At 44.0% G+C, this 25,362-nt stretch overlaps 4 protein-coding genes across 7 annotated transcripts; 3 read left to right on the forward strand and 1 right to left on the reverse strand.

The window, feature by feature from the left end:
- Positions 1 to 808: 808 nt before the first annotated feature.
- Positions 809 to 1,870, reverse strand: gemin6 (gem (nuclear organelle) associated protein 6). The gene has a single exon (XM_034560545.1). It carries the CDS (start codon positions 1,806 to 1,808, stop codon positions 1,287 to 1,289), a length of 522 nt encoding a protein of 173 aa, XP_034416436.1. The 5' UTR covers positions 1,809 to 1,870; the 3' UTR covers positions 809 to 1,286.
- LOC117749785 lies at positions 1,597 to 6,386 on the forward strand. 3 transcript variants are annotated; one of them, XM_034560541.1, is made up of 9 exons: positions 1,597 to 1,698; positions 2,887 to 2,941; positions 3,214 to 3,302; positions 3,425 to 3,512; positions 3,652 to 3,745; positions 4,703 to 4,791; positions 5,258 to 5,332; positions 5,422 to 5,523; positions 5,649 to 6,386. In XM_034560541.1, exons 2-9 carry the CDS (start codon positions 2,894 to 2,896, stop codon positions 5,853 to 5,855), a joined length of 792 nt encoding a protein of 263 aa, XP_034416432.1. In that variant the 5' UTR covers positions 1,597 to 1,698; positions 2,887 to 2,893; the 3' UTR covers positions 5,856 to 6,386. The 3 variants fall into 3 exon arrangements, with proteins under 3 accessions (XP_034416432.1, XP_034416435.1, XP_034416433.1); XM_034560542.1 differs by lacking the exon at positions 1,597 to 1,698 and adding an exon at positions 1,785 to 1,880; XM_034560544.1 differs by lacking the exons at positions 5,258 to 5,332; positions 5,422 to 5,523.
- A 1,800-nt stretch (positions 6,387 to 8,186) lies between these two features.
- Positions 8,187 to 12,168, forward strand: anxa13 (annexin A13). The gene is made up of 11 exons (XM_034560022.1): positions 8,187 to 8,317; positions 9,335 to 9,410; positions 9,514 to 9,608; positions 9,734 to 9,904; positions 10,002 to 10,035; positions 10,642 to 10,721; positions 10,816 to 10,884; positions 10,980 to 11,081; positions 11,292 to 11,367; positions 11,604 to 11,716; positions 11,874 to 12,168. Exons 1-11 carry the CDS (start codon positions 8,303 to 8,305, stop codon positions 11,991 to 11,993), a joined length of 951 nt encoding a protein of 316 aa, XP_034415913.1. The 5' UTR covers positions 8,187 to 8,302; the 3' UTR covers positions 11,994 to 12,168.
- A 1,956-nt stretch (positions 12,169 to 14,124) lies between these two features.
- LOC117749708 (coiled-coil domain-containing protein 106-like) lies at positions 14,125 to 19,939 on the forward strand. Of its 2 annotated transcripts, none has more exons than XM_034560409.1 (5): positions 14,125 to 14,336; positions 17,098 to 17,315; positions 17,898 to 18,110; positions 18,227 to 18,433; positions 19,103 to 19,939. In XM_034560409.1, exons 2-5 carry the CDS (start codon positions 17,108 to 17,110, stop codon positions 19,480 to 19,482), a joined length of 1,008 nt encoding a protein of 335 aa, XP_034416300.1. In that variant the 5' UTR covers positions 14,125 to 14,336; positions 17,098 to 17,107; the 3' UTR covers positions 19,483 to 19,939. The 2 variants fall into 2 exon arrangements, with proteins under 2 accessions (XP_034416300.1, XP_034416301.1); XM_034560410.1 differs by lacking the exon at positions 14,125 to 14,336 and adding an exon at positions 14,400 to 14,412.
- Positions 19,940 to 25,362: the final 5,423 nt, after the last annotated feature.

Genomic DNA, 25,362 nt, shown 5'->3' on the forward strand with positions numbered 1-25,362 from the left:
ATTATTTTTGTAATTCTGAAATACCACGAGCCTCCATTACATTGCAATGTGATTGATTGCACGAGATTATATCACAAACCCCATAATAGGTTAATCTATCCGCCTGGTTGACAGGATGAGGCCAGTTTTGGGCTCCTCTCCGATATTGAATGTCTATCTTCGGTTAATGGTTTTTGGCCCAGACCGATGTGCAGTATTTTTAGAGACGATCTCTTCACATATTGGCAATCGATGTCGTTATTAGTGTTACTGAAACCCGAGATGTCATTAGTCACCGGGCTCCTCCTCGACAAACCGGGGGATCATTAGATATTTATGACCCAAATTATATCTTGAACTGCTTCTCCGAGTCAGATGAAACCCGTAGAATACAGTTTTAAAAAGGTCTTTATCGCTGCTGCAGGCAGGATTATGATAATAAACAGAATTATGCCGTAGAAGACACCATTTCAGCATGTTAAATTAACTACTAAATGGAAAAACAACAGCTTTAACTCAGTCTTTTATCTTTTTAACTACCATAAACAAATCTACGCTGTATAACTTTCTACTTACCGTTATAATCCAAACGTCAACGATAAGGAGAAAAGCTGCACATTTATAAACACTCATTAACCAGATGAAATGATTGTAAAATAGGATTTTAAATATAAGAAAAACAAATGCTAGAACCATAATGTCCATCAAGTGACTTTGACAAACATAAAAACCTTCATTACAGTTTCACTTTCTTTTTTTCTTTTTTTTTTTAAATTGTCCTTATTTTCACAAATGTTACTATTTTTTGACACATGAACAAATACACTCATTTAACTTGTTTTTCTCTACCATTTTTATTAAAAGGCAGGATAAGTTTACAAAAATGTACAAATGTAAAAATAAAAAGAACTTAAACTTTACACTAAACAATTTAAAGTCAAATAAACAAATGTATATATAATTTGAACACTTCCAAATATAAATAATTGCCAATCTTGTCCATAATATTCCTCAAAAAAAATTAGAAGACTCTCATTATCGATATTATTATTATTATCATTTTTTAACTGGACAAAAATAAGGGGGGAAAAAAAGAAAATAAACTTAAATCTGAACTCAAACTGGTTCCAGAACAGCTGTCAATCACCGCCGCTGTCGCGCTGTGATTGGTCGGGACACAAAGCAGGCATCTGATTGGTGGATTTAACTTCCTGAAAGGTTTCAGACAACATTTCAAGTTCTGGATTGCGTCCAGGTGTTCAGGGACAGTCTGGACCAGGCTCTGGATGACTTGATTGGGAGCTGGATCAGGCCGGATCGGTTTCTGGGTGATCCGGTTGAACCCGGGTCCGATTCTGGAGCAATTTCTGGATGCGGTCCAGGATGATCTGGTTGGAGCTGCAGCAGTCTTCGGGTCCGTACGGGGCCGTGATGGTCAGGACCCCCGCCACCTTCAGCTCGTCCCCTTCCTCCTCCACCGGGAGCCGGTTCTTCTCCAACCACCTCCGGACGACCCCTTTCCTTCTCCTCAGCTCCGCCGGGTCCAGGCTGCGGGTCTCCGGGGGGAGGAAGGAGGTCTGGAGACGCTCCGTGGTCTCCTCGTCGGCCTCCTGCAGGACCTCCACCTCCTCCACGGCGTGGCCCATCACCACCTGCACCGACGCCCTGCCCTCCTCCCCGAAGTTCACCAGGACCAGGCTGGCGGACACCGGGTCCACGGTGAGCAGCCAGCCGCGGCGCTCCTCATCTTTTCCCGTCTTCACCTTCACCTGCTTGTTGACGTAACGCATCCACTGCAGCGGACCCAACAGGGGCCAGTCGCGCTGCATCGCGGTCCAACCCGACGCGGGTGCGATGTGAGGATTTATACACACAGCGGCCACCGTCCTCTCCGAATGCGGGTACGGCTTTTGAAATCCTCCCGACAGAAACACGAAGCCGAAATAAAAGGTTCCGCTTCAGCTCGAAACTTTTTTTAAATTTTTTTTTTAAAACGTCTCAAAACTGAACACATAATATTAAACTATTTATAAAAGTATTTAGCATTAGAAGAGAACAATGTGCTTACATTGGTATCATAAAGGCAGATAAACCTGGAGCGGAAGTGTAAAACATTAAATTACATGTATATAACCCCACAAACAGAACACCTATACGTGTATTTTATCCCCATTTTAATTTAAACAATTTTTGCAACGATAACACATGTCTTCAGGGAATTTCGTACAATAAAATGAACCATAGACTCATGTACCAATACAAGAGGTTTACTTTATACGTTTGGGTTTTAAAGGGTTTGTATAAAATAAGTTAATAAATGTGACAGTTTTGTTTTGTTGATTTTTTTCAAAAATGTAATCTTATAAATGTAAAATGTGACCAAAAATAATGAGCACATTAGTGACGTGTTCTTGAAGATATTAGGATTGTTGAATATTAATTACAAATCTCGGTTCTGTATAATATCTTTACCAAAAAAAAAAAGATATCCCAACTAACGCCTCTCCTGTTTGCAAACCAGCGCCCCCTCGCGGCAGGGGAACGTTACGTCACGACGTCCTTGAGCCGTTGACGTACGTCGTCATCACGTTGTAGATTTTTAAACGTTTACAAAACTGGATTTTGCTCCGATCTTCCTCGATTTTTGTTTCCGGTCCAGCTTTTCAACTCCACCCACCGCGTTACCGGTAACCACGTGACACCGCCAGTGGACAGCGTGTTGTTGTGCGTGTTTTTTGGGGGGCTTTAATAAGCCCTAAAATCTAAATATTTTTTTGTAAATGCAATGTTTTTTTTCAATAAAAATAACCCCAAAGATCGACTCAAAATGTTTTGCAAAGGTTGCATTAATTAACCAATTAAACGGACTGTTGACCTGTAACAGAGCTTCTCATGTATTTATCTCAGGAGAACCATGGAGTCATCCTCCGGTGCCTCTCAGTGCCCAGCTGCATCAGCAATGGTGTGTATGTTATTATTTGTATGCTATTCATAGACAATGGGATTGTTTAAAGTATGCAGTGTCATGTAGGGATACTCAACTAGCTTTGGACCCGTTAGTAAACAAACATTAATGATATTTATATTATATTAACGCATCAACATTAAAAGGCCCATAACTCACCTTTACTTTGAAAGTATTCTCATTAGCTAAATTAACGCATTTAACTTGCACTGTGGCACCCAAAATCCCATCGTAACTCACTCCACTCTCCTTTGTGAATGAGATGATAGCTCCGTGGTAGGAGAACCGTGGAGGTGACAAGTGAGGTGTCCGGCCATGACGGGGTCGCGCTGACGACGGGGGTTAAAGCGTCCAACGTGTGAGTAGTATGTAATATAGTATAAGTATGCACTTGAAACAGGCTTCGGTAAATGCGTGAGGAGGATCACGGGCCGAGGCATCTCCACTCGTCTGATAATCCCATTTTGTTTTGATTTTTAGGTGCAAAAGTGGACTTTTTGATTTCTCACGAGCGACCGCTGTAGCACAAACGCAGACGGCGAGCACAAAGCCCGAGGCCGGTGCGCCGGTGAGTCACCGCCACACCGTCATGTGTGTGTGTGTGTGTGTGTGAATGAAGGCTAAGTGAACTTCATTCAGGAAACATTTTTTTAAAAGCTTTCATTTGACGTCATCGGTCTTAATCACCCAATTCTATCACTTTCCAGAAGGGGACTGTGCTTCATCTTCCCCGCGTCTGCCTCCAGGTAGCATGCAGGCGGCTGAGTGACGGGAGCCAGGCGGCCTCTCTCAAGGGCCAATGTGAGATCATTCACACACTGTTAGTCATTCACTCTCAATATATGAATCACACTCTGTGTGTGTGTGTGTGTGTGTAAGATAAAAATGAAACTTTACTGCACGCGAGAGGCCTCAGAAGGCAGTAAAACAAGCGTAAAGTGTGTGTGTGTGTGTATCAGAACCACCACTGGTCTGGGGTCTGGACCAGTGGTGGTTCTGATACCACACACACACACACACACACACACACACACTTCACCTGGGTACCCGAGGTGAAAACATGAAACCAGTGATCTCACAATTAAAGCCCATTGTTTATTTTACATTTTTAATGAGATGAATGTTGGGGAGTACACATATATTCTTGGATTATATAAAATGAGAGGGAGCTATCTCGCCACAAGGTTAATTTAGTAGCCTCTTCTGGTGCTTTAGTAGTCTCACACATACACACACACACACACACACACACACAGACGGGGAGCCTGTGAACATGAGTCAGCCTGATAGTACAACTTATTATGAGTGGGCTTCACTACAGTGGGAGCTGAATGGATGACTCATCGAAAGGCCGTCTGGTTGTTTCCAAATGGATTTATTGATTTATTTGGATTTATTGATTTATTGATTGGTGTTACGTGGTGTTAACTCCAGGCCGTGCCATTTTAATGTTTGGAATTAAAAAACATGGTCATGTCTGTTCAGAAAAAAGGGCTCGAGGTTCAAATACAACCCTGTATTTACACTGGATACTATTATGGATGTAACTAACCCTCATTTTCATTATCAGATTAATCTTTAGGTCATTTTCTTATGTCAATGCAAACTTTAAAATTGCTTGTTTTGTCCGACCAACAGTTTGTTTGATAAATGACTAAAATAATGAATCTCTAGATATTCTCACAATGTCCAAAAATAAAAATGGCCCCTCGTGTTTGAGTTGACTTTAACGGCGTCGTGTGTCTTCTTCTCCCTCAGATCCTCCGCCATCACTCACATTCGAAGGGACCGTACGTTGGGCGAGCGCTGACCCCAGGAGCAGCTTTTCAGTGCACGCCTCCATCGCCGTACGTTTCAGAGCAAATGCACTAATTTACCATGTTTTTATGAAAAGCTTATTGTTAACAAATCCCACCAAAGAAGCCGAACGCACAGGTCCGTCTCTCAATGCGTTCCCCAGTCGGACGCTCGACCCCAAACGTTAAAAAATAGTTGCATTATTTCCTACAACAGTCGGGTGCTGTTATTTTTCAGAAAATACATTGTACATTGTGTGAATTCTCATATTTTATTTATTGGTATTTAATTTTTTAGGGACATTTTTGGCACAATTTAGTGCAACAGTGTGTGTGTGTGTGTGTGTGTGTGTGTGGCTTAGCGACGTGTTTTTTAAATAGTTTTTGGAGGTACATAATAAAAAAATACAGGATCTCGCCACACCGATATGTACACTGTATTTAATAAATATGACCACTAGATGGAGATGGTGATCCATGCTCATTAAACAACGTCAAATATGAGTGTTTCTTTCAGGGAAAAGCTTCAGTCACAGCTGCTCAACAGCATGGAGCACAAAGGTTGAACAGGAAGTCCAACATCACCAGAGAGGTCATCCTTTTCATCTTCTGCATAAAGACTATTCAAATACATTTTGATGCAGGAAATTAATGACGGAAGGTTCATGTTTTTTTCTTTAGGGAAGCAAAAACCAGTATTACAGAGACCTTTGCCTGCAGGTAGAAGAGAGGAAACAACTGATGGAAAGGGAGAGAAGTAGAAATGTTGTTGACGAGCAAAAGGTTAGCTACATAATAACAAGACGAGTGTAATGAAAGGATACATTGGGACCCTGTGCTTTCATAAGATAGATGCCGGATTACTTATATGTGTATTAAATGTGTCATCATTCTTCTACCGCCTGCAGCACAATGACACCATGCAGCACGCCGTCTGGGGGAGGCCGGGAAGCGGCGCCCCGAACTACCACCTGGGCACGGCGAGGCGGACCAGAATCCTGCACGCCGCCGAGATCTTACCACAGGAGCAAAAGTGTATTGGCCCGCCAATGTTACAGGTGACAAAAACCCAGTGTTCCCAGAAGGGGAAAGGACAAAACGAAAGCTTTCCGTAACCAATGAGGACTGTTTGGTGCATCTCTGCGGTACTGAAGACGAGACGGTTGGAAAGCAGTGAGACTCGAGCCTCCTGCAGATCTTCTTTGTAAGCGAAGCTCCATTCTGACCTCCAATCGTCTCGCAGCAGCTGAAACTCAAACCTCCGTCTGCGGGTTCTTAACAGTAGGAGCTGCTCGGACTCTAAACAAGTTGTGTTGTGAGTCCTGGTCCCGGGCCAGGACTCACATTACAGCCTGCCTCTTTGTGGCCCGGCGCTACTGAAAGCCATCTTTTGTTTCCAGATCCGGAAAAAGGCTTCAGCGGGACCCCCCCCGCCCCCGCCCTCGCCCCAACGCCCCCTTCTACCGCCGGTGAAACGAGGTCCATGACGTCCCCAAACTGAGACCCTCTGACTTCGGTCTTCCAGTGTTAGTTTTGTGTCCTGATGGTGGCAAAAGAAAAGTGTCAATAAACAAAAGCAGTGTTGAGTTGTAGTGGATTTTATATACACGTGCACATGTAGATAAGAGAGGTTATGTTTTAAATTAATATATAATGAAAGTTATGATAATTAATTTGAGGAATATTCTGAGGAATGTATTATGAAGCATAAGAGAGGATCACTGTTTTATTATTCTGTTTGTTGATGACAAATGTAATGATTAACTGTATGATGCATGAGAATGTTTATAGTTAAAAGGGATGCCGATTGAAACCTGAGATGTTGCTTTTATTCTGAAGGCAGGATAATAGGGTTTTATTCTGAAGGGGAACTTCCTGTCCTTGACCGGAAGTGTGAGCTTTGACCTAATTGTGAGATGTGAATTTGGTCTCTTACGTGGTGACGCCAGACAGAAACTGTTGGCTAAGTCAGGAGACTGTGGAAGCGAAGCCATGTGAGCGCGTCCGGGCCTGGACTGTGTGTATGTATACAGATGACTCTTGTTTGTTATGATTAAATAATGATTATTATATATCTCTGGCTTCGGAGCTTCTTCTTCCAAGCACCAGGCAGCTCGAGATTCTTTGAACTCTTACAGCAGTACGAACAACTGGAGAACACTGAGCGAGTGAGCCTCCTCTTTGCGGCTGCAGGCGCCTGCAACAGCAACAGTTTCCACTTTGCTATGTATTACTGTGATATTAACAGTATTTATACTTTCATAAACAACAGAAGAGGCTGAAATATTGGGATTTTTTTTTGTCACTCGTTTTGATTACTACAATTCTCACTACAAGTCAAAAAAATAATCATCTGACATTTTGGGAAATGTACTATTTGCTTTTCTTCCCAAAAGTTAAGGCCTTTTGTTGACACAGAGACGCTTACACTTTCATTGGTTAAGTTTCGGGAACAAGTAGTTTGACCAATCAGAGCCACCGTGAATGCAAATAATCCCGAGATAAGACGATGCTCTTCGCTCATTCAGACGGCGGTGATTGTGCTCGAGGCAGCTAACTGATAGCTTCTTGCTAACGTCGTTCATCCATTAGCCTCCGTTCGGGACTAGCGCTGTCCTCCGAAACCACGTGACGATTTTAATCGGATGATGGATTAAAAAAAAAAGTACATTTGAATAATTAGGACTTGCCTTCTCTTTAGCTTTTTTGGGTCATCGCCGTCTGAAAGCAGAGAAACTGTTCAACACGTTAGAATCTAAATGATTATTTATATTTGTTTCCTGGCTTGATTCACCAAACAGGGGACACTTGAACTGAGAGCATGAGCTGTCCACACATATCCAGGCAGGTCAGAGGTCACGACAGCAGTATTTACATCACCGCTGCAGAAAGAAGAAGTTCAGCATGTTGCTCCTGGACACAAAACAATAGGATATTAAGGATTTATATTTGACTTTAAATGTGGTATATTCTTATAGAATCAATGTTAAAACTCAAGATGAGCTAAAGCCAATACAAGTTATAATTTAAAAACTATACTCCATTAAAAAGTCTGACTGAAGAAAAAGTAATTTCTCACATTTTCTGTTTTCTGCTGTTCTTCAGCACCCTCATAATTTGGCAATATTAGCTTTAAAAGTGATTGTTTTTACACGTTATTTATAACATATAACTCTAACATGCGAGTTATATGTTATAACTCTAACATGCGAGGAAACAGTTGAATAACCAAAGTCACATGACATATATATATATATATATATATATATATATATATATATATATATATATATATATATATATAATAATCATTACTGGATGGTATCCAATGGTATCCTTACTTTAGTTCACTATTATTCAGATGCACTGCCTCTGCCATGTTGCACACTAGCTCTGCCCAGGTGCATCATGGGATACTACAGTGGTCGAGGATGTAAACGGTTAACCAGCGGTCCGTGGTGACGTCAGACGCTGCTGCCGAAGCTCGTGTCCGCGAGACATTAAGTCCCGAGAACTACCAACAGATCACACCGCGGCCGCCGGCGACAGAAACACCCCGAACATGGGCAACTGTCAAGTAGGTACCGCCGCCCGAGAGTGCGCGCTACACACGCACTGATCCATGGGTATTTATATATATATATATGTATATGCATTTATAGTGGAGAGAAAATACACAACAAGCAGCAGTTTGTGTCGAGTTAACGGGTCGGAGAGACGGAGAGACGCTCCCGATCAATTATGACGTATTTAATGACACTTGTAGCGACTTCACGGATCGGAAACATTGTCGCGTGACGGCGAGTCTTTTAGGATTCTCACGGCGGAGTCACACTGTTTATTTTGGGGTGTTTCTTTAAACGCACGTCGCCGTGTGACGGACAACCGACAACCGGGGGTCTGGGTTTTTACGCAGAGGGAAAGTGGGCCACTCCCCTGCGGACTGCTCCGTTAGGTGTGTGTGTGTGCGCGTGCGCGCGTATGAATGAGGGAGTCGGGCTCTGGATGCGTTTGGGGAAAGAGTCCATAAGTGCAAACGATGGGGGAAGGGTGTCTTTTTGGTGCCTGTGTGCTCATTTGTTTATTAATTTAAACTCCTTGCTAACTTTTAATTACACCAATAATTAAAGGAGAGGAAACAAACTAAGAAGCTTTATTTAAATCCATAATTTTAAAGTTAGGATTACAAAAATACTTTAAATGTGTGCTTTGCACTTCAAATAACATCCAACTTACAATTCAGAGAAACTGGTTTTTCAACCCAAAATCAAATTATTACAAAGTAATAATAATAATAAAGTTAATTGACCATACAGTCGCCTTGTTACGGGACAGAAAATGTGGTTTAAAGCGATTCTACTGGGGGAGTATAGTCTTCACCAGACCCCGTGTTGGCCCCTGGACCGCATGCCGTTTGTTTAAAGTCTTCTGGCCCCCGAATTCCTCAACCAAAGCATTGTGTCATCGGCCCCCCCCCCCCCCCCCCCCCCCCCCCCTCGTCTGCTGCTGCATCTCTACCACGAACCCCTCTGAACTTCATTTATTTAATTAAAACAAATGATCAGATACAACTGGACTCTGTTTTTCCTCCCAGCCCACCATCGTGCACTACGAGGACTTTGACGTCGTCGCTGACATCAAGGCCATCCGCAAAGCCTGCAAAGGGTTCGGTGAGTTGGGAAACGCCGATTGAGGTTCCGGTAACGCTCTTGTGGGGCGTTATTGCATTTGTCTTTATCTGTTTTGTGTGTGTTTTTTTTTATCCCACCACAGGAACTGATGAGCAGGCCATCATCGACATCCTGGCAAACCGCAGCGCCGCTCAGCGCCAGGAAATTAAATACGCCTATTTTGACAAGTACGATGATGTGAGTGTCTTTCGATAAAACGTAGAATACTGTGTAATTGTCTTTCAACCATTTTACCCCTTATGTCAAATATATTCTTGTTTTCTTTTTTTTTAAATCACACACTTTTAATTATGTCTCTATAGGAGTTGGTGGACGTGTTGAAGAAAGAGTTGTCGGGGAACTTCGAGAACGCCGTCCTCGCCATGCTTGACCCGCCCGTCGTCTTCGCCGTGAAGGAGCTGAGGAAGGCCATGAAGGGAGCGGGCACCGACGAAGACGTCCTGGTGGAGATCCTCTGCACCGCCACCAACGCTGTCAGTCACACCATTAAAAAAGCACCGAATGATTTATGAACGTCAGCCATCGAGTTTGGATGTATTTGTATTCAATGTGTATAATTGTTTCCCACAGGACATCGCCATGTTCAAGGAATGCTACTTTCAAGGTAAGCCCTTTGCAAAATAAACTTAATTACTAGGTGTTACATTTTCATTCACCCGCGTTATTAAATGTCAACATTGTGACTCCTATTGATGCGTAACATACTATTCTTGTACCTTTTTTATTTGCGTAGCGTACAGTCACATTTTCTTTAGTCAAGACCTGCTGCAAGAGCAATAGTTTAAGCATTACACATGAATTAAATGCATTATTATTATTATTAAGGCATCCTGTATTAAATGTATATATAAGTTAATAATTGATCTTTGCTTGTGGGTGACTCGGGCAAAGCTGCTAAAGTAGCCCGAGCTTGCTAACCGCTAATTAGCTCCTCAGGCTGTTAGCTGGTTGTGGTTAGCGCTAGCATGTTGGCATGGCAACACCCTGTTCACTGTGACACTGTGTGTACTTATTTCCTTATTCAAAGGTTTCTGAGCCAATTGAGAACTCTCTGGTTTAGTGAAAGTTGGTATACCCAAAATTGTATTATAAATTAAAAACCGACTGGACACAATCACTTTCTATCTAGCACAAGAGTACTTTAGGGGTGCACTTCCCCTTTTTTAAATAGCGAGACATTTCATCGGACCCTTTTGCGTTTACATTTTAGTGCACGAACGTGATCTTGAAGCCGACATCGAGGGTGACACAAGCGGGGATGTGAGGAACCTGCTCATGGCTCTATTGGAGGTAAGCGGCCTTTAGTTTGTATGAACACACACACACACACACACACACACACACACTGGCCACCTCCAAAGTCCTCTCACTCTCCGTCCTCCAGGGCAACAGAGACGAGAGTTACGAGGTGGACGAGCAGCTTGCCGAGGAAGATGCCACCTGCCTGTTCGAGGTACCGTTTCAATGGCAAATCCACAATATATCCTCGTGGCGGATTTATTAACGCTGAGCAATGTTAATACCTGCTGGTTCTGTTTTCCGATGCAGGCGGGCGAGGGCAGTTTCGGAACGGACGAGTCCACGTTCAACTTCGTCCTGGCCTCCAGAAATTACCTGCAGCTCCAAGCCACCTTCAAGATATATGAGCAGGTATGGTGACGGCCACGTGAACTCATCAGGGTCTTTTTTATATCGCCCTCGAGAAGCACCCGCGCAGACGGACTCTCGTGGGGCTTTAAAAACGTCCTCCCCGATCATCATCTTCAATTATGGGATGAGGAGGACCTGGAAAATGAAACGTTGTACTTTTAAAGACGGTTGCCGGTGCTTTAAATTCAACTCGTCGTCGTCTCTCCGCAGCTCTCCGGAACCGAGATCCTGGACGCCATTGAGAACGAGACTTCTGGCACGCTGAAGAAATGCTACGTCGCTCTTGGTTAGTATGAGATATTAAAACACTAACATACTTGATCCGAAATCATTAGTAAAAAATATACCTATGTCAGTACGACCAAAATAAATATTCTGCTTGCCTTCACCCATGAATGCCTTCCATTATGAGTTCATATTCAATGTATTCATGGTGGTAACTGGTCATTGAAGTGTTGAACACATTTCTATATGAAAATCCCCTGCTGGAGTTAAATGGACGCCTTTCTTCCCTCCCCTCAGTGAGAGTGGCTAAGAACCCTCAGCTCTACTTCGCCCGGCGGCTGAACGACGCCATGGCGGGAGCGGGCACCGACGAGGACACCCTCATTCGCATCATCGTGTGTCGCTCCGAGGTAACGGCAGGGGGAGAAAAAACGTTGCGGCTTTTAGCGTAGTTTAGAAGACGTTCTTGACCACGTCAAAAAGTCAAATATTTGGCTGTGGAAACCGACTGTCAACGCGCTGATTGCTTTTTTCAGTAATGTTTATTTTTCTCTTCTTCTTCGACAGTACGATTTGGAGACCATCAAAGACCTGTACCTGGAGAAATACGACGTGTCCCTGAAGGAGGCCCTGAAGGACGAGTGCGGCGGGGACTTTAAACGCCTCCTCCTGGGTATCTGCCACTGAAGGTCTGAGAGGGAGGACAGGATCCACCAAAACCAGAAATAGATTGATAAATGACTCGTATTAATTAATATGCCGTTAAATGTACCAAAAGTTGTTTTTAAAAATATATTATAACATTTATAAAATGTGACGAATAAATATTAGGTTTATTGCTTATTTATACATTGACTATATGTGATGCATATATATATATATATATATATATATATGTATTAATTTTTATATATATATAAATTAATATTTTAATAATAGATTTATAAATTAATATACAAAAATAGAAGTGTGTATGTATGTATGTATGTATGTATGTGTATATACATGCACACTTTTTAATTAATTAATTCAAAGGTTAATAAATAAAGAAGCAAATTAAATCCGAAATACCTATTTATCACATTTTATTAGTTAATTAGTGCCTCTATTCATTTTTGATATGATTTCTGTTACATTTAATGACCTATTAAGTAATTTCTTGCGTCATATATTGAATTACTTTTGGATTTTCGCGGGTTTTGGATGTGGACAACCGAGGCAGAGTTTGTTTATACTGAGAGGGCGCTGCTGTTTTCCGTCTCAACAAACTAAATACTACTCAGTCTCTCTCTGTGTGTCATTATGTATGCAGCAGGGAGGGTGGAAGTAATATAATTATTAACCTGGCTCTTGTCACAGTAACTAGGAATGTGGGTCGCTCTCTTTTCAAACCTTTTTTTTTTTTCCACAGACGTTAATCACAAATTTAATCCTCTTTCTGCATCCGCCGATTACTGCCCATTTCTAGGTCAATTCGGAGCTCCGGTTCTTAACACACTTACCAGCATTTACACAGTGGTGAGAAAGTCTCCGTCACTGTTAACGAGCACCACGACTTCTACATTTCCAGGAGCAGCTGCCGTCACGCTGGTGCCATGACGCCGAGTGTCAGGTGGTGCGAGGCTTGATGGGATAATATCATTGTAAACATGTTTGTACACTGTGGGAAAAACCAGTCAGCTATTACTTCAGAATGTCTCTCTGCTGCTGCATTTATTAAAGCAAGGAGATATAAGTGTTAAGATTATCACCATCACACAAGTGTTAATCCATTTTAGATCAATTTACTCATGTTTTATTTTATTTTTCTAAACCTTTCACCCTCCTTGGCCCAAACTCGGTGACCGTTATATTTATTTCACCGCTGTTACAACAAATGCAATCGCTCCACGTGGAAGAAAATGTGAACGTTTGAAACGAAGGAATCTCAGTCGGCGTCACGAAGGATGTGCAATGTTGGGAATTTTACGATTCGCAGACGAGAGAACGGGAGAAACTTGACAAATGCAAATGCACCTCACCTTGTTATAAATATATGTTTTGTATTTTACGACTAACACAGTAGAGTGTTTTAATATATATAATTTTAGTGTACTGCTTAGGCCAGAGGGGCATATGAGAAGAAACATGTAACATCTGGACAGTCTGTTATAATGTGTGTGTCTCTATAAGGCAGCTGAGATGTGTTCAAAGTACCACTGTGAGCAACATGGGCATCCGATGGAGTAGTTGGAATAGTTTTTGTCTCTCTATAGCCAAAGAGTTTTAGTCTAAAGCAAATAAAGTTCCCTATAACATCATCATGTCTGGTTTTATTTGATCTTTGACTGTCTGCGATTCTCTAAGGAAGTAAACAATAACTTATCAATATATATATATATATAATTTAAATTGAGGGGAAAAAATGACATTTTTAAATATATAACATCCTAAAATCACTGTTAACTGTAGAAGCTTATAGGCCTAATAGTAATTTACAAATGCAGTTGCCCCCTTTTATAGCGTGTCGACGCTGCGTCGCTGCCTTCAAGTACCGTCGGAAATAGTCAATTGTAAATAAAAGTGGGAAAGAATAAGGAAATCTGAAATTGCACGGTATAATTTAACTCTTATTATACTATTATTACACACGTATACAGATACATGTTCTGTATAGCGAGAGAAATGGGGCTACAATTAAATTGCATTGTGCAATCTCGTATTGTATAATGGCAACAACAAAAAATATATAAAAAATAAAATTGGAGGTAAGAAATACGACTGTTAGCTGCTCCCCTGAAGGCAGCTTAACGTTACAGCCGCCTCGCGCCGCCCCTCCCTCAGACATGCGCGTTGCACTGTAGTCTCGCATTTCTCCTCTCGTCTCTTGTTTATACATTTAAAAAAACATTAAAAAAAACATTATTATAAAATAAATAAAAATAACCTGTGCACGCGAAGTGAGACTCGAGACTAACTGCGACACTGACACGGGGGTAAAAAAAAAAACAACCCTCCAGCACCGGCCGTGTCCGCCCGACCCTCTTCACGGTACGTTGTCCTGCGTGTGTGCGCGCGTGCGTTTCGCCGGCTGTGTTGCTCCTTTCCCCCTCTGTTTCAGTAGCAGGTAATTATAGTCATTAGCATCCATCTTGGGGGAAGCTAATTAAACCAGCGCAAGGAGAAAATGCTAGACCCTTTAAACACCAGCCTATGCACGTTACGTGTATATGTTATGAGGCTTATAACGCATGTTATTACATATAATGATTAAAACCTTATATTCCTGCAATAAATCTATATAATGAGGATTACAAAAAAAAAAAAGGCCTGCTGGCTGTGCCGTTGCATTGTCGCGTTTAATTAGTGGAAGCAAATGTTGAATTCCTTCACAGGCTGTGTGGCTCTCTCCACATCGGGTCAGCTGTTGGGAGGATTAATCGCTGCAGCGCGGTGTGTTTACGTGCTGCAGCTCGCACATGTCAAAAAGAATAGTGGGAGTCCGTCACGTCGACGCAGACGAGGAAAAAAAAAAACACGTTATTTTAGTCTGTTCTTGCGATGTGCGAGGTATCGAGCACCTGAACGCACCACCGCATCTTGATGTATTTACGCCGCGGCCAGGAACTATATAAGGTGCAGCGGGGTTGAACGTGCACGTGCATGGCTGTGTGTCCGGAATACCAGGTGCTTATCATTGAGAAATCATAAAGTTATTCCCGAATATAAGGGTGGGTATGCATGCTGTTGCGTTGCATTATGGGAAATGAAGGATCCAGTGTGTGTGTGGAGCCTCAGGGACTAAACGTTAGGAAAAACTATCTTGTAAATGTGACAAACATTTGTATCTTTTTCAGCCTAAATCAAGCATTAGTTTTGACCAGAAGTAGTTATGGATGATGTGGTTTTATTCTTCTTATTGAGAGGTTTGGCTCACCGAGACAACTTAAACAAATACAGTACATATAAACATATATATATATATATATATTTGTCTTAACAGCCTGCTTCTAAAATACATTCACTAAAACTATGGATTCCCTGCTCATTCATAATGAATGCCTAACTAATGCATTAATTCATCCCGCTCTAATTAATGTATTTATGCTTCATAAGTCGTGAACTCACGTGGCTCTGGATTAATCCATTATTCAGTTATATTAAGTTATTCGGCACAAAAGGTAAAAAGCGTTGCACGCCGCAGAAGTGGAAGGACTGTTTGCCATGGAAACACAGTTAATTCAACAGATTGTTTATTCAAACGCAGGCTGAACACATAAAGGCTGTTATTATAATGAAAACATCTCAGTCCCCGCATTGATTAATGTATTGTTCTTCTATTCGGATATGTTCATTAGTCGCTGTTTGTTCAAAAGCGTTTCTCATAAAGTTGCACATGCATAAATTAAAGCTTTGTACTAAGAAGTAAATAATGTATGTATTAATGCATATTAACGTAACCTACTTAAACCTTTAACGAGAGCCTTTATTATTTTATAAATGTAATTTCTCACATAAGTACTCTACTTTAAATGATGTGTCCACATACGTACTGCTGTACATGACTATTTATATATATATATATGTGTTTATATATATATATATATATATATATATATATATATATATATCTTTTAATGGAGTTATCAGAAGAGCTATCAGCTTACATTGTTTGTTTCAACAATGCAGCCATAAAACAAATGCTTTCTCACACCTTTAAAGAAAGAAAAAACACCTGTTTGTATCGCTGAGGCAGAAAAACGGAGCTACATCACTTGTGAGGGTTTTTAAAAGTGCATTGAAGTCACAAAACTTTGTAATTATGACTTCCGTATCTCATCGTTGTGACTTACTATCTCATAATTATGGGGAAAAGTATCTCTTAATTAAGCTTGTTCTGCTGCTCGTTTGCAACTGGTACTTTATACTTTGTAATATACTTGAATTTGACAGGTTTCGCCTCCATATTCATCACCCGATGGCCCATAAGCGTGATCAATAATAATAATAGTAACAACGAGAAACGTGTTCCTGCGTAGACGCGACTCATCGAAGCTCCACGAGTCGCGCTTTAGTTTCACGTCTCTGTAATTCTGATGCTATGATTACGAGATCCGTACTTCACAAAAGAGATGTTCATCTCTTGATCACGAGATCGTTAAATAAAAAGCCTTTTTCTGTGTTCATCTTGCGCTTGTTTTTACATCATTAAACAGACGGCACTCCTCGACTGACAACCACGATTAAGGCAACGCAGGAATTTAAGTTGCACCAAAACTAGAAGTGACAAGAAAGGAGGACGGATATTGAACTTGTTTAAATATGATGGGCAGTAACGGACCAGAATAATTCAAAGTCCTGTCTTTTAGCAGGGGCGTCGTTAGGCCTATTTTAGGGGGGCTTAATTTGGCATTAAAAGTTTTTTTGTGATGTCATTAAATTAAACTCTTGTTTCTCACATGGACACGTTATTTATAACTCTAACATGCTACATATGTGCGTGCGTTCAGGTTTGTATGTTTTCTCCCCCTTCAAATTACAATCCAATGACCCATCATCATACTTAACAATATAATCCCCGGGCACTAGGACCTTGTTTAAAAAACTAAAATAAATAAAACAGCACACGCATTCACAAGGGTGACACTCCCCTTGGGGCTTAGCCCCCCCCCTTTCTTTGAATCCTACACACGCCCCTGTATCTTAGTATACCTAAAATGTATGTTTAATCAATAGGGGCATTGCCATCCCATCGTATCTGGATCACATGACCCTTCGTGTAACCCCCCCCCCCCTCTCGTCGTCCTCTCAGGTCGGGAGCGATGGCGTCCGTGTGGCAGCAGGAGCCGGCCGGTTACTCGTCGTGCGTGGAGATCGACTCGAGCTCCGTGAGGTGCAAAGACCGCCTGGCCTCTCCGGTGTGGCTGAAGCAGGAACAGGACGACCTGCGCGTCATCAAGTGGGAGAGCTTTCAATCGGGGGCCTCGGCCGACGCCGTGCAGGACAACACGCCCAGCAGCGCCATGTCCGGTGAGGCGGCGCTCTCACACGTGCATCTCATCGGAAACGTGCACTTCTTGTTTCACGAGGTTGAACTCCAGACTGTTTTATCCATCAACTGATTGGCTCAACGGTTGCCGACTCAGCTCCAGTTGTGTGCTGAGCCGAGTCCATTGATCAATATCTTAATAACTACATGAGCTGCCTCCCGTTCCCTGACTGCACAGCTGTCTCACAGCAACAGAAATATTCTCACCACATCTCACACTTAAACCGACATGATCTTTTTTTTATTTTAGGTGTTTAAAATACGTGTTTCGGTACAATGCTTTGCCTCTGTGGCAGCAGTCATCTCCTGAATAGAGATATAAGTAAAGTAGGAGGTTTGTGTAGAATACTATTTCCTTTTTATCGATTTAGTTATTTGTCTTTTCAGCGACTTAAAACAAAAAAACTTTCAGCTTCATTTGAGTCTCAAGAAAAGTGAGTTTTCCTCTTTTTGGCAGAACAATCTTTTAGAAACCAAATTTAAACTCATATCTTTACACTACAAGCGTAATTGAAGTTTATTTGAACACGACGTGACTATGAACTGTGTCGTCTCCCCTCCAGCTGCCTCACACGGAGACAGCCTGCCCCCGCGGGTGCTGCTGACCATCACCAAGCTGCAGTGCATGCTGGAGAGCAAACAGGAGCGCATCGCGGCTCTGGAGCGGCAGGTGGAGGACCTGATGCAGGACCGCAAGTTCCTGAGGAGCCAGATCGAAAACCTCACGTGCAACCGGGTCGTGCCGACCTTCGCGTCACCGAGTCCGCTGACCGAAGGTCCGTGTACCAGAGTGCCCCCTCCACTGTTTGACTTGTGCAATTGAGCCCGGATGCTCTTTATTTACGCGTGTTTTTGTTTGTTGTTTGTTTGTTGTTGTGGATCGCGCACGCAGCTCCAAAAGCCAGCAAAGCGCAGCACTCGGAGAACAGATCCCGGAAGAGGGAGCGAGCTTCTTCCTGCTCCTCCGGCAGCGCCGGCAGCGGCTCCGAGGCGTCGGAGTCCTCCGAAGCCTCGGTGGCGTCGAGTGAACACAGGAGGAAGAAACACCACAAGGACAAGAAGAGGTCAAAGAAAGGGAAGGACTACAGCCGGAAGAGAGGTGACACGCACGCACAGCATTTATATGTGTGATTCATGTGAATACGTGCTGTTATTTACAGTTATTACATCGTCAATGTAACGTATGGACATGACGACCTGAACTCCATATTCTCTGTTGTGTCAACGTGCGTGTTCATTTACTTAAGAAGGTCGCAAATTAACAGCAGGGTTTGGGAGTCCGTTTTCTATTTATTGTTTTGATTATGTGATTTTCTTTTTAATTTATTTAGAAAATGTTTTTTTTAATTTTTTACCCTTTCAATTTAAAAATCTGAATATTCTTAAAAATGTGCCCTTTTAAAAGGTACCCAGGGAGATAATATATATATATATATATATATATATATATATATATATATAGAGGTAATACATAACTTTTTACAACTTCAAACCTATTTTCCCACACAATTTTGAATTGACTTCTTTCTCAATACTGGACCAATCACATTTTAATTAAAATTGATCCGGCTCAGGACTCTGCTAAGCGAGCTGCGGGTTGTATTTCTCCATGATGTAACGTTCAGTAATAAGTGGTAACACACGTAACATCACAGTCGCTCTCCTTCAACACCGGACCTTGTTGATTCAAGGCTCTGTGTGCAAAGTATATTCCTCATTCTGTAATAACCGTGTAATAACAAGCCTCGTCCCGGTCTTTTCCACCCAGCCACGGGCGTCCAGTACGTCATCCACCGCTACAAGCAAGTCCTGTCGGCCTTCATCAAGAAGAAAAGCATGAGCGAAGCCTTCCGCCATCTGGGGATCGACCGGAACACCATCGCCAACACGGCCTCCATCGCCGAGCTGCACCTGGCCGGCAAGGACATGGTCCCCCTGGTGGGCCTGTTCCGCCAAGGAGAAGAGACTCTGGTCAGCTACGCCCACAGGTGCACCCTGGTCATCGACAGCGACGCCGACCTGTCCAGGAAAATAGACCATATGAAAGCCAGCGGCGAGCTGCTGCCCATCTCGGGGAAGAGGCCGCGGGTGCTGCATTCCCACCTGCAGCAGCTGGGGGGCGCTGCAGAGAGCATTTTAATAGGTTGATGATCATTCCATGGCATGGAGGAAGGAGGGGGGACGGACGGACAGACATAATACCTTCACAAATGTTCTTTTTGTTTGTTTTTCCCTCAACATGAACTGCTGGATCCAAGTGTGTGTGTGTGTGTGTGTGTGTGTGTGACATTTTAGAATAAAAAAAAAGAAAAGTTGATTTATTCCTCAAGGGGAACACACATGATATTATTCCAGCTCATGCATCGCGCATTCAGGATGTATATTTTGTACTCGATAGCCATTAAAGATGATTGATAGCTGCCGTCACCGATATGTTTTTATTATTTAAAATCAGAGGAGCGTGTGAGTGTGAGAAACGGCCACCAGGTGGCAGCACTCATATATCATATGATGTTTTACAAATCAGGTCCTCTTGTCATTTTACTCCAAAATGGTGGATGGTCAATTTTTCCATTTTCCAGCACCTTTTTTTTTGTTGGTGTGACTTTCTGCCCGTTAAAAAAAATATATTTTTGTCTATTCATGTGATTCATATTCTGTAATTGAAGCGAGCGGTTTGAAAGCGTTCGTTAAAATGTTTCTTGAGTCGCCGACAAATGAAAACTTTCCAGTGAGTTCCAGTGTCGCTCTTCTGTGTATCCGACGTGACCTTTCACGGATTCTGGTGACCTTTTCAAAAAGAGGGTCAAAGGTCAAAAGGAGCCCCCGAAAGTAAAACGACACCCAAAAAACATCGCTTCCGTCTCCCGAGAGCTGAAATGTGATTGACAGCGGTATTAACTAGTTCTGTCTCTTGACCAGAGGACTGAGACAGACTTCCTCTAGTAAGTGTCATGCAGTGTGCCCCCCCCCCCCACGCTGGTTGCTTTTCACACACAGGAGTGACAAATGACTCATGCAAAGCCATTACAGGGGGCTGCACCCAGGCTGTTTATCTTTGCATGGGACTCTGTCACTGTCACTTCCATTCACACACCGGCTATCTGCTTATCGTTCACCCCCCCCCCCCTCCTGTTATGAACTCATTCAGTCATTTCTCATTACCTATCGCTGAGGCCATCTCTTCTTCTTCCTTTCCTTTCCTTTCCGTCTCATCTGTTCAGACAAAACAAAAACAACAATAAAAGCCTGCTGGAGCGACCTGAGGTTCAGCGGGCCTGCTGGGGACAGGTGCATGCTGGGGGTCGGAAAAAACCTCCTCGTCGCCGAGCATGCGAGATGTGACGGCGAGGTTTTCTGAAGTCCGGGATGTTATCGAGGTTTATGGCGACTTTACACGCAGCCGCCACCTGCCGACGCTCCAGAGCGGCAGCTGTGAATTTGGTGTTAATGACTTCGGCGTGATGGAGCTCAGAAGCTGAAGATGGAGATGGGATGCGGGCCTAATCGAGCCTGAAGCACCCTCTCCCCCGGCCTCCTCCTCCTCCTCCTCCTCCTCCCCCGGCCTCCTTTGACTCACACTGGTGTTGTGGAGCCAGCTGGGACTCCATTTTGTGTCTTTCCTGGTTGCAGGTGCCTCGTCACTGCGGAGACTCGAGTGCCCGATGGGTACAACCCCCCCCCCTCCCACTCCCACTCGTCTAGCTTTGATCCTGACCTTGACAAAAAGAGCATCTGGATGTTCTCACACAGAGTGGCTTTTAATAACCACCAATCAGCCTCTTAATGATGCGAGTAAAACGGGTTTAAATGTTTTGTTGTTATTCTGGATTGTGGGCCGGACCTGCTGCGTAATAAACGCCTCAGACGCATTATGGGCTTGAAAACCATTGAGTTTAATGTCACTTTTTCACAATTACTGAGAATATTGCCGGATCTCCTCGGGTGTGTTGTGTGTCTACCAGCTTTATTTTTTATTGTTTGCCTCGCGGAATAGTTTTTTTGGGGGGGGGAGGGGGGATATGCTTATTACACTCCCATGTATATGGAGCTACAGCAGGGAGTTGAGACAAAACCACAACTCTTTACTCTTTTACAGATCCGAAGCTCTAGTGAAGCTATCTGTGCTGAGCTAGGCTGAAGCCAGAGTAGTGTTAGCTTAGCTTAGCATGAACACTGTAAACAGGGGGCTTTAAAGGTTCCGGTTGGTGGGTCGTTACCTTTAGACGGAGCTGGGCGGTTCTTGTGCTAAGCTAATTGGCTGCTAGCTAGATTATCTTAATCTAACTCATCTAAGACAGTGAATGAAACGTGAATCATATGTATTTATGTCTTAATAATGTCCTGTTTTGGCCGTCTGGTGTAAAGTATTTCAATGGCTTCATGTTTAGTCCGCGGGGCGTCTGACAGGATCAAGCTAACAGGACTAACAGGACTCGACAGCGCACCAGTCGTCGTCACGGTTACTCATATCTTCTGTGCATTTGGAAGCTTTTGTTTTGAGTCAAGCTGCACAGAAGCTGGACAGATTTAACCCCCCCCCCCCCCCCGAAAAAAATAAATGAACGGACACATTGACGTGACCTCGTGTCTCTTCACCTTTTTGCTTCGCCCTCGGCTAATGAAATCTTAAAAATAACCCGCTCGCTGCTCGCTGGATAAAAAGTGGGTCAGAGCACCGATGCCACGCCAATCTAAAAAACATCAAGTAGTGCATTGTGGGTATTTCCCCCTGTGGTGGAATTGAGGTGGGGGGCCGGCGTCTGCGTACTGGTAGGGGGGGGGACTATTCTTGTCCTCTTTCTGCACACACACACACACACAGACACACACACAGACACACACACACACACACACAGACACACACACACACACAGACACACACACAGACACACACACACACACACACAGACACACACACACACACACACACACACAAACACATTGCCTGATGAGATGCGGTCTGATGGGTTACCAGCCAAGAGCTCCCATCACGGTGTCCGGTGCTGGTTGGAACCCTCTTTGAAACGTGCATTGTGAGACACGGAGAGGAAAACATGGCCGAACCCCCCCCCCACGGACACAAGGTCGCTCGCTCGCTCCCCCCCCCCCCCCCCCCCCCCTTTGATCTCCTCCACGCCGTCCACACAGCCGGCGAAACCATCGTCACTAATGAGACTCCTCTTGGAAACGACCAAACAGAGACGATGCTGATCTGGACCAGTGACAGCCTTTCTCCATCAACCAGTCTGGTGCGCGCTCCATCTGGCTGCCACTGATAAGAACTGGAGGGGGGGGGGGGTTAAACCAAACCTCATCTCCCCCCCTTTTCAGGACAAAAACAGCCCCTTTCGTTCCATAGAGCCAGTCGGTGGTGGGGGGGGGGTGGACGTCATGTCGCCACATGATTTGCCACGAGCGTGATTTTATTCCTGGGGAGACAAGATGGCTGCGCTCAGCCACGGCGTCCACGTCCACGTGCCGTGACGTTAACAACAGCTTCTGAGACTCGAGTGGATCTCTTTCTCTGAGCAGCGCCGGTCTCTTTGCCCCGGTGGAAATATGTAAAGCTGGTATACGACCCCTATTTTCAAGGTCAGAGGCAATGACTGTTGCCCCCCCCCCTCCTTCCTTCCCCAGGTGTCCTCAGACTGACAGCGGTGCCTCATGGGAAAAAAAAGATAAACGATTGTGTGCTGTGGGCTCCGAACGGTTTATATTTTGTGGTATTATTATAGTAATTTATGGGTACTCGGGTCATTGTATGAATTTATTTTCTCACACAACCTCCAAAGATTGAAGGAAAACCTGTGAAAATAAGAGAAATCAGGTGTGTTTTCTCTCTCTCTCTCTCTCTCTTTCCTTCACAGCCAACTCATGTGACAGCTATAACCAACGGCTTAGAGGAGATGATGGGATGTGACGTAGAAGAATACGCAAGATGACAGCATGAAGGACCCCCCCCCCCTCCTCCACCCCCCCAAACTCTCCCAAGCACAACCCCCCCCCCTCGAAATCCTGTTGGTTTTCCGCCCGGTGACGCAGGACAAATCTTTTTGCACACACACAAAAAGGGGAACAGACACACACTCGGGCTGGAAAAGACTCACAATGTGATCAGGGATGATCGGTGTGGGGGTGGTGTGTGTGTGTGTGTGTGTGTGGGGGGGGGGGGGGGGGGGGGGTCTGTGCGTCGTGACTAAGAGCACCAAAGTATTTACGAGTTTTCTCGGTGGTGTCTATTTCCTGGTGTGTTTAAGCACGAGAAGGTTGTTGTGACTTCATGGCACACACACACACACACACACACACACACACACACACACACACACACACACACACACTGGTTGTATTGTGCCAGTTTAGGGGAAGATGGGCTTCTCTGTGTATTCTCCTCTACTTGACCTCTATCACGATGACAGATGTCAATCAGTTATTGACTCGACCCTTGGAAAACACTTTCACGAGGTTCTCTCCAGAGATGAAGGGATGAGAACGCTGGTGGATATCTGGAGCGCATCGGAGAGTTTATACAACTCCTCTCCGCTGAGGAAGAGGAGAAAAAGCTCTTCGGCGATGACTCAGCATGCGTGTCAGGTGACCTCGCCGATGGGCGGGGAACAAAAAGGGTCAGAAGCACTTTGTTGTTCACGTTGTGATGCTGGAGGATGCCATGGAAGCCTCGTCCCGTCGTCAGGCCGGACGTTCCCAGGCGATACGTCCCTCGCGACTCCATCTTTACTTTTTCCTGCTGCGCCACCACCAGGCCGACATTTGTGGTTTTGGAGTAAATCCGTGCGTAGATTTTTCTTTTTCCGCAGCGGACATATTGACTCGTACGTACGATCATCCAATCGGGACACACTTCTCTCCCAGAACACGGCACCTTGAACTTTGACCCTCGAGGACCTTTCGGCATGACTTTGGCGACCAATTAATTTCTTGTCGTAGGGTAAAAAAACTAAACATTTGGCACTATTTTCTGACATCTCCTACATTTTGCAGAACACACATAATCACCAAATGAATGTCACTGGAAAGGTGACGTTGACATCTGCGGAGCTGCAGAGGGTGCTGGTGTGAAGGTCTCAAAGAAGACTAAAACTAAGGACGTCTAGATGTGAATTCATATGTTGCATATCAAATATGATAAATACATCACTACGTATATGGAATGCAACGTCCGTCAGCCGACCCACAATGCATCACGTGCACACCAAGGCTCCCACGGTTAGATTATGTGTGTCCAGCTTTTCTTCCTCGCCGCTGCATCAAATTGAATGAATTTATGCAAACGTTTTTTTTTTTTTGCCTTCATGCAGCTTAAAAAGAGAAGAAAAAAAATTAATCTGAAAACAAGGTGAAACGCTTTCGACTGCATTGTCCTCTGCACAGATGAATGAAGAAATTGAGAACGCTCTCACGTAACTCCTCCTCTAACGCAGCATCAAAGAGACCCAAAATACTCACGTACACATTGAAACGATTCAAGGTTGTCAGGTCCAAAAAAATAAATAAATGTGCACGTCTCTAGGTGCGCCGACGACATCCTCGCGATCCTTCTATCGACGCCGCCATCCCGATACTCATCTAAGTGGCTCGCTCCACCACAGCTGGTGGAAGTCACGGCCCAGCGGATCGCCACAATGGCCAGCCAGTCCATGACGACCGCCGCGGGGGCCCGTCAGGCATTCACGCCACGTACCCGCGGCCACAATGGCCTCATCAGTAGCCTTAATCAATCAGTCCTCGCAGGCGGGAGGCGACCGACCCGCCGATCTGCATCCGCTGTCGATGGACAGTCTCCTTTAAATCTCCTCCAAGCGATCTCTGATTTTGGCCCGATTGCGGCCTGCACCGCCACGAACCATTTTTGATCAGCGCATGGGCGAGCGAAGAGGGCACGCACACAAACACACACACACACACACACACAAACACACGCACACACAATGAGACTGTGTTAATCAATTCCCTTATCAATTCCCCTTGATCACCTTCATGAACTGCTGCTTGTCCTTCAAAAGC

This window comes from Cyclopterus lumpus, chromosome 20 (assembly GCF_009769545.1).
Source record: "Cyclopterus lumpus isolate fCycLum1 chromosome 20, fCycLum1.pri, whole genome shotgun sequence".
In the NCBI taxonomy this organism is placed as follows: domain Eukaryota; kingdom Metazoa; phylum Chordata; class Actinopteri; order Perciformes; family Cyclopteridae; genus Cyclopterus; species Cyclopterus lumpus.

Coding starts and splice junctions, on each gene's coding strand:
- gemin6 (XM_034560545.1), bottom strand. CDS start 1,808: ATGCAGCGCGACTGGCCCCTGTTGGGTCCGCTGCAGTGGATGCGTTAC.
- LOC117749785 (XM_034560541.1), top strand. CDS start 2,894: ATGGAGTCATCCTCCGGTGCCTCTCAGTGCCCAGCTGCATCAGCAATG. Junction 2,942..3,213: donor GCCCAGCTGCATCAGCAATG/GTGTGTATGTTA, acceptor ATGAGATGATAG/CTCCGTGGTAGGAGAACCGT. Junction 3,746..4,702: donor GGCCTCTCTCAAGGGCCAAT/GTGAGATCATTC, acceptor CTTCTCCCTCAG/ATCCTCCGCCATCACTCACA.
- anxa13 (XM_034560022.1), top strand. Junction 10,036..10,641: donor CAAGGAATGCTACTTTCAAG/GTAAGCCCTTTG, acceptor TTTACATTTTAG/TGCACGAACGTGATCTTGAA. Junction 11,717..11,873: donor TCATCGTGTGTCGCTCCGAG/GTAACGGCAGGG, acceptor CTTCTTCGACAG/TACGATTTGGAGACCATCAA.
- LOC117749708 (XM_034560409.1), top strand. CDS start 17,108: ATGGCGTCCGTGTGGCAGCAGGAGCCGGCCGGTTACTCGTCGTGCGTG. Junction 18,111..18,226: donor ACCGAGTCCGCTGACCGAAG/GTCCGTGTACCA, acceptor TCGCGCACGCAG/CTCCAAAAGCCAGCAAAGCG. Junction 18,434..19,102: donor GGACTACAGCCGGAAGAGAG/GTGACACGCACG, acceptor TTTTCCACCCAG/CCACGGGCGTCCAGTACGTC.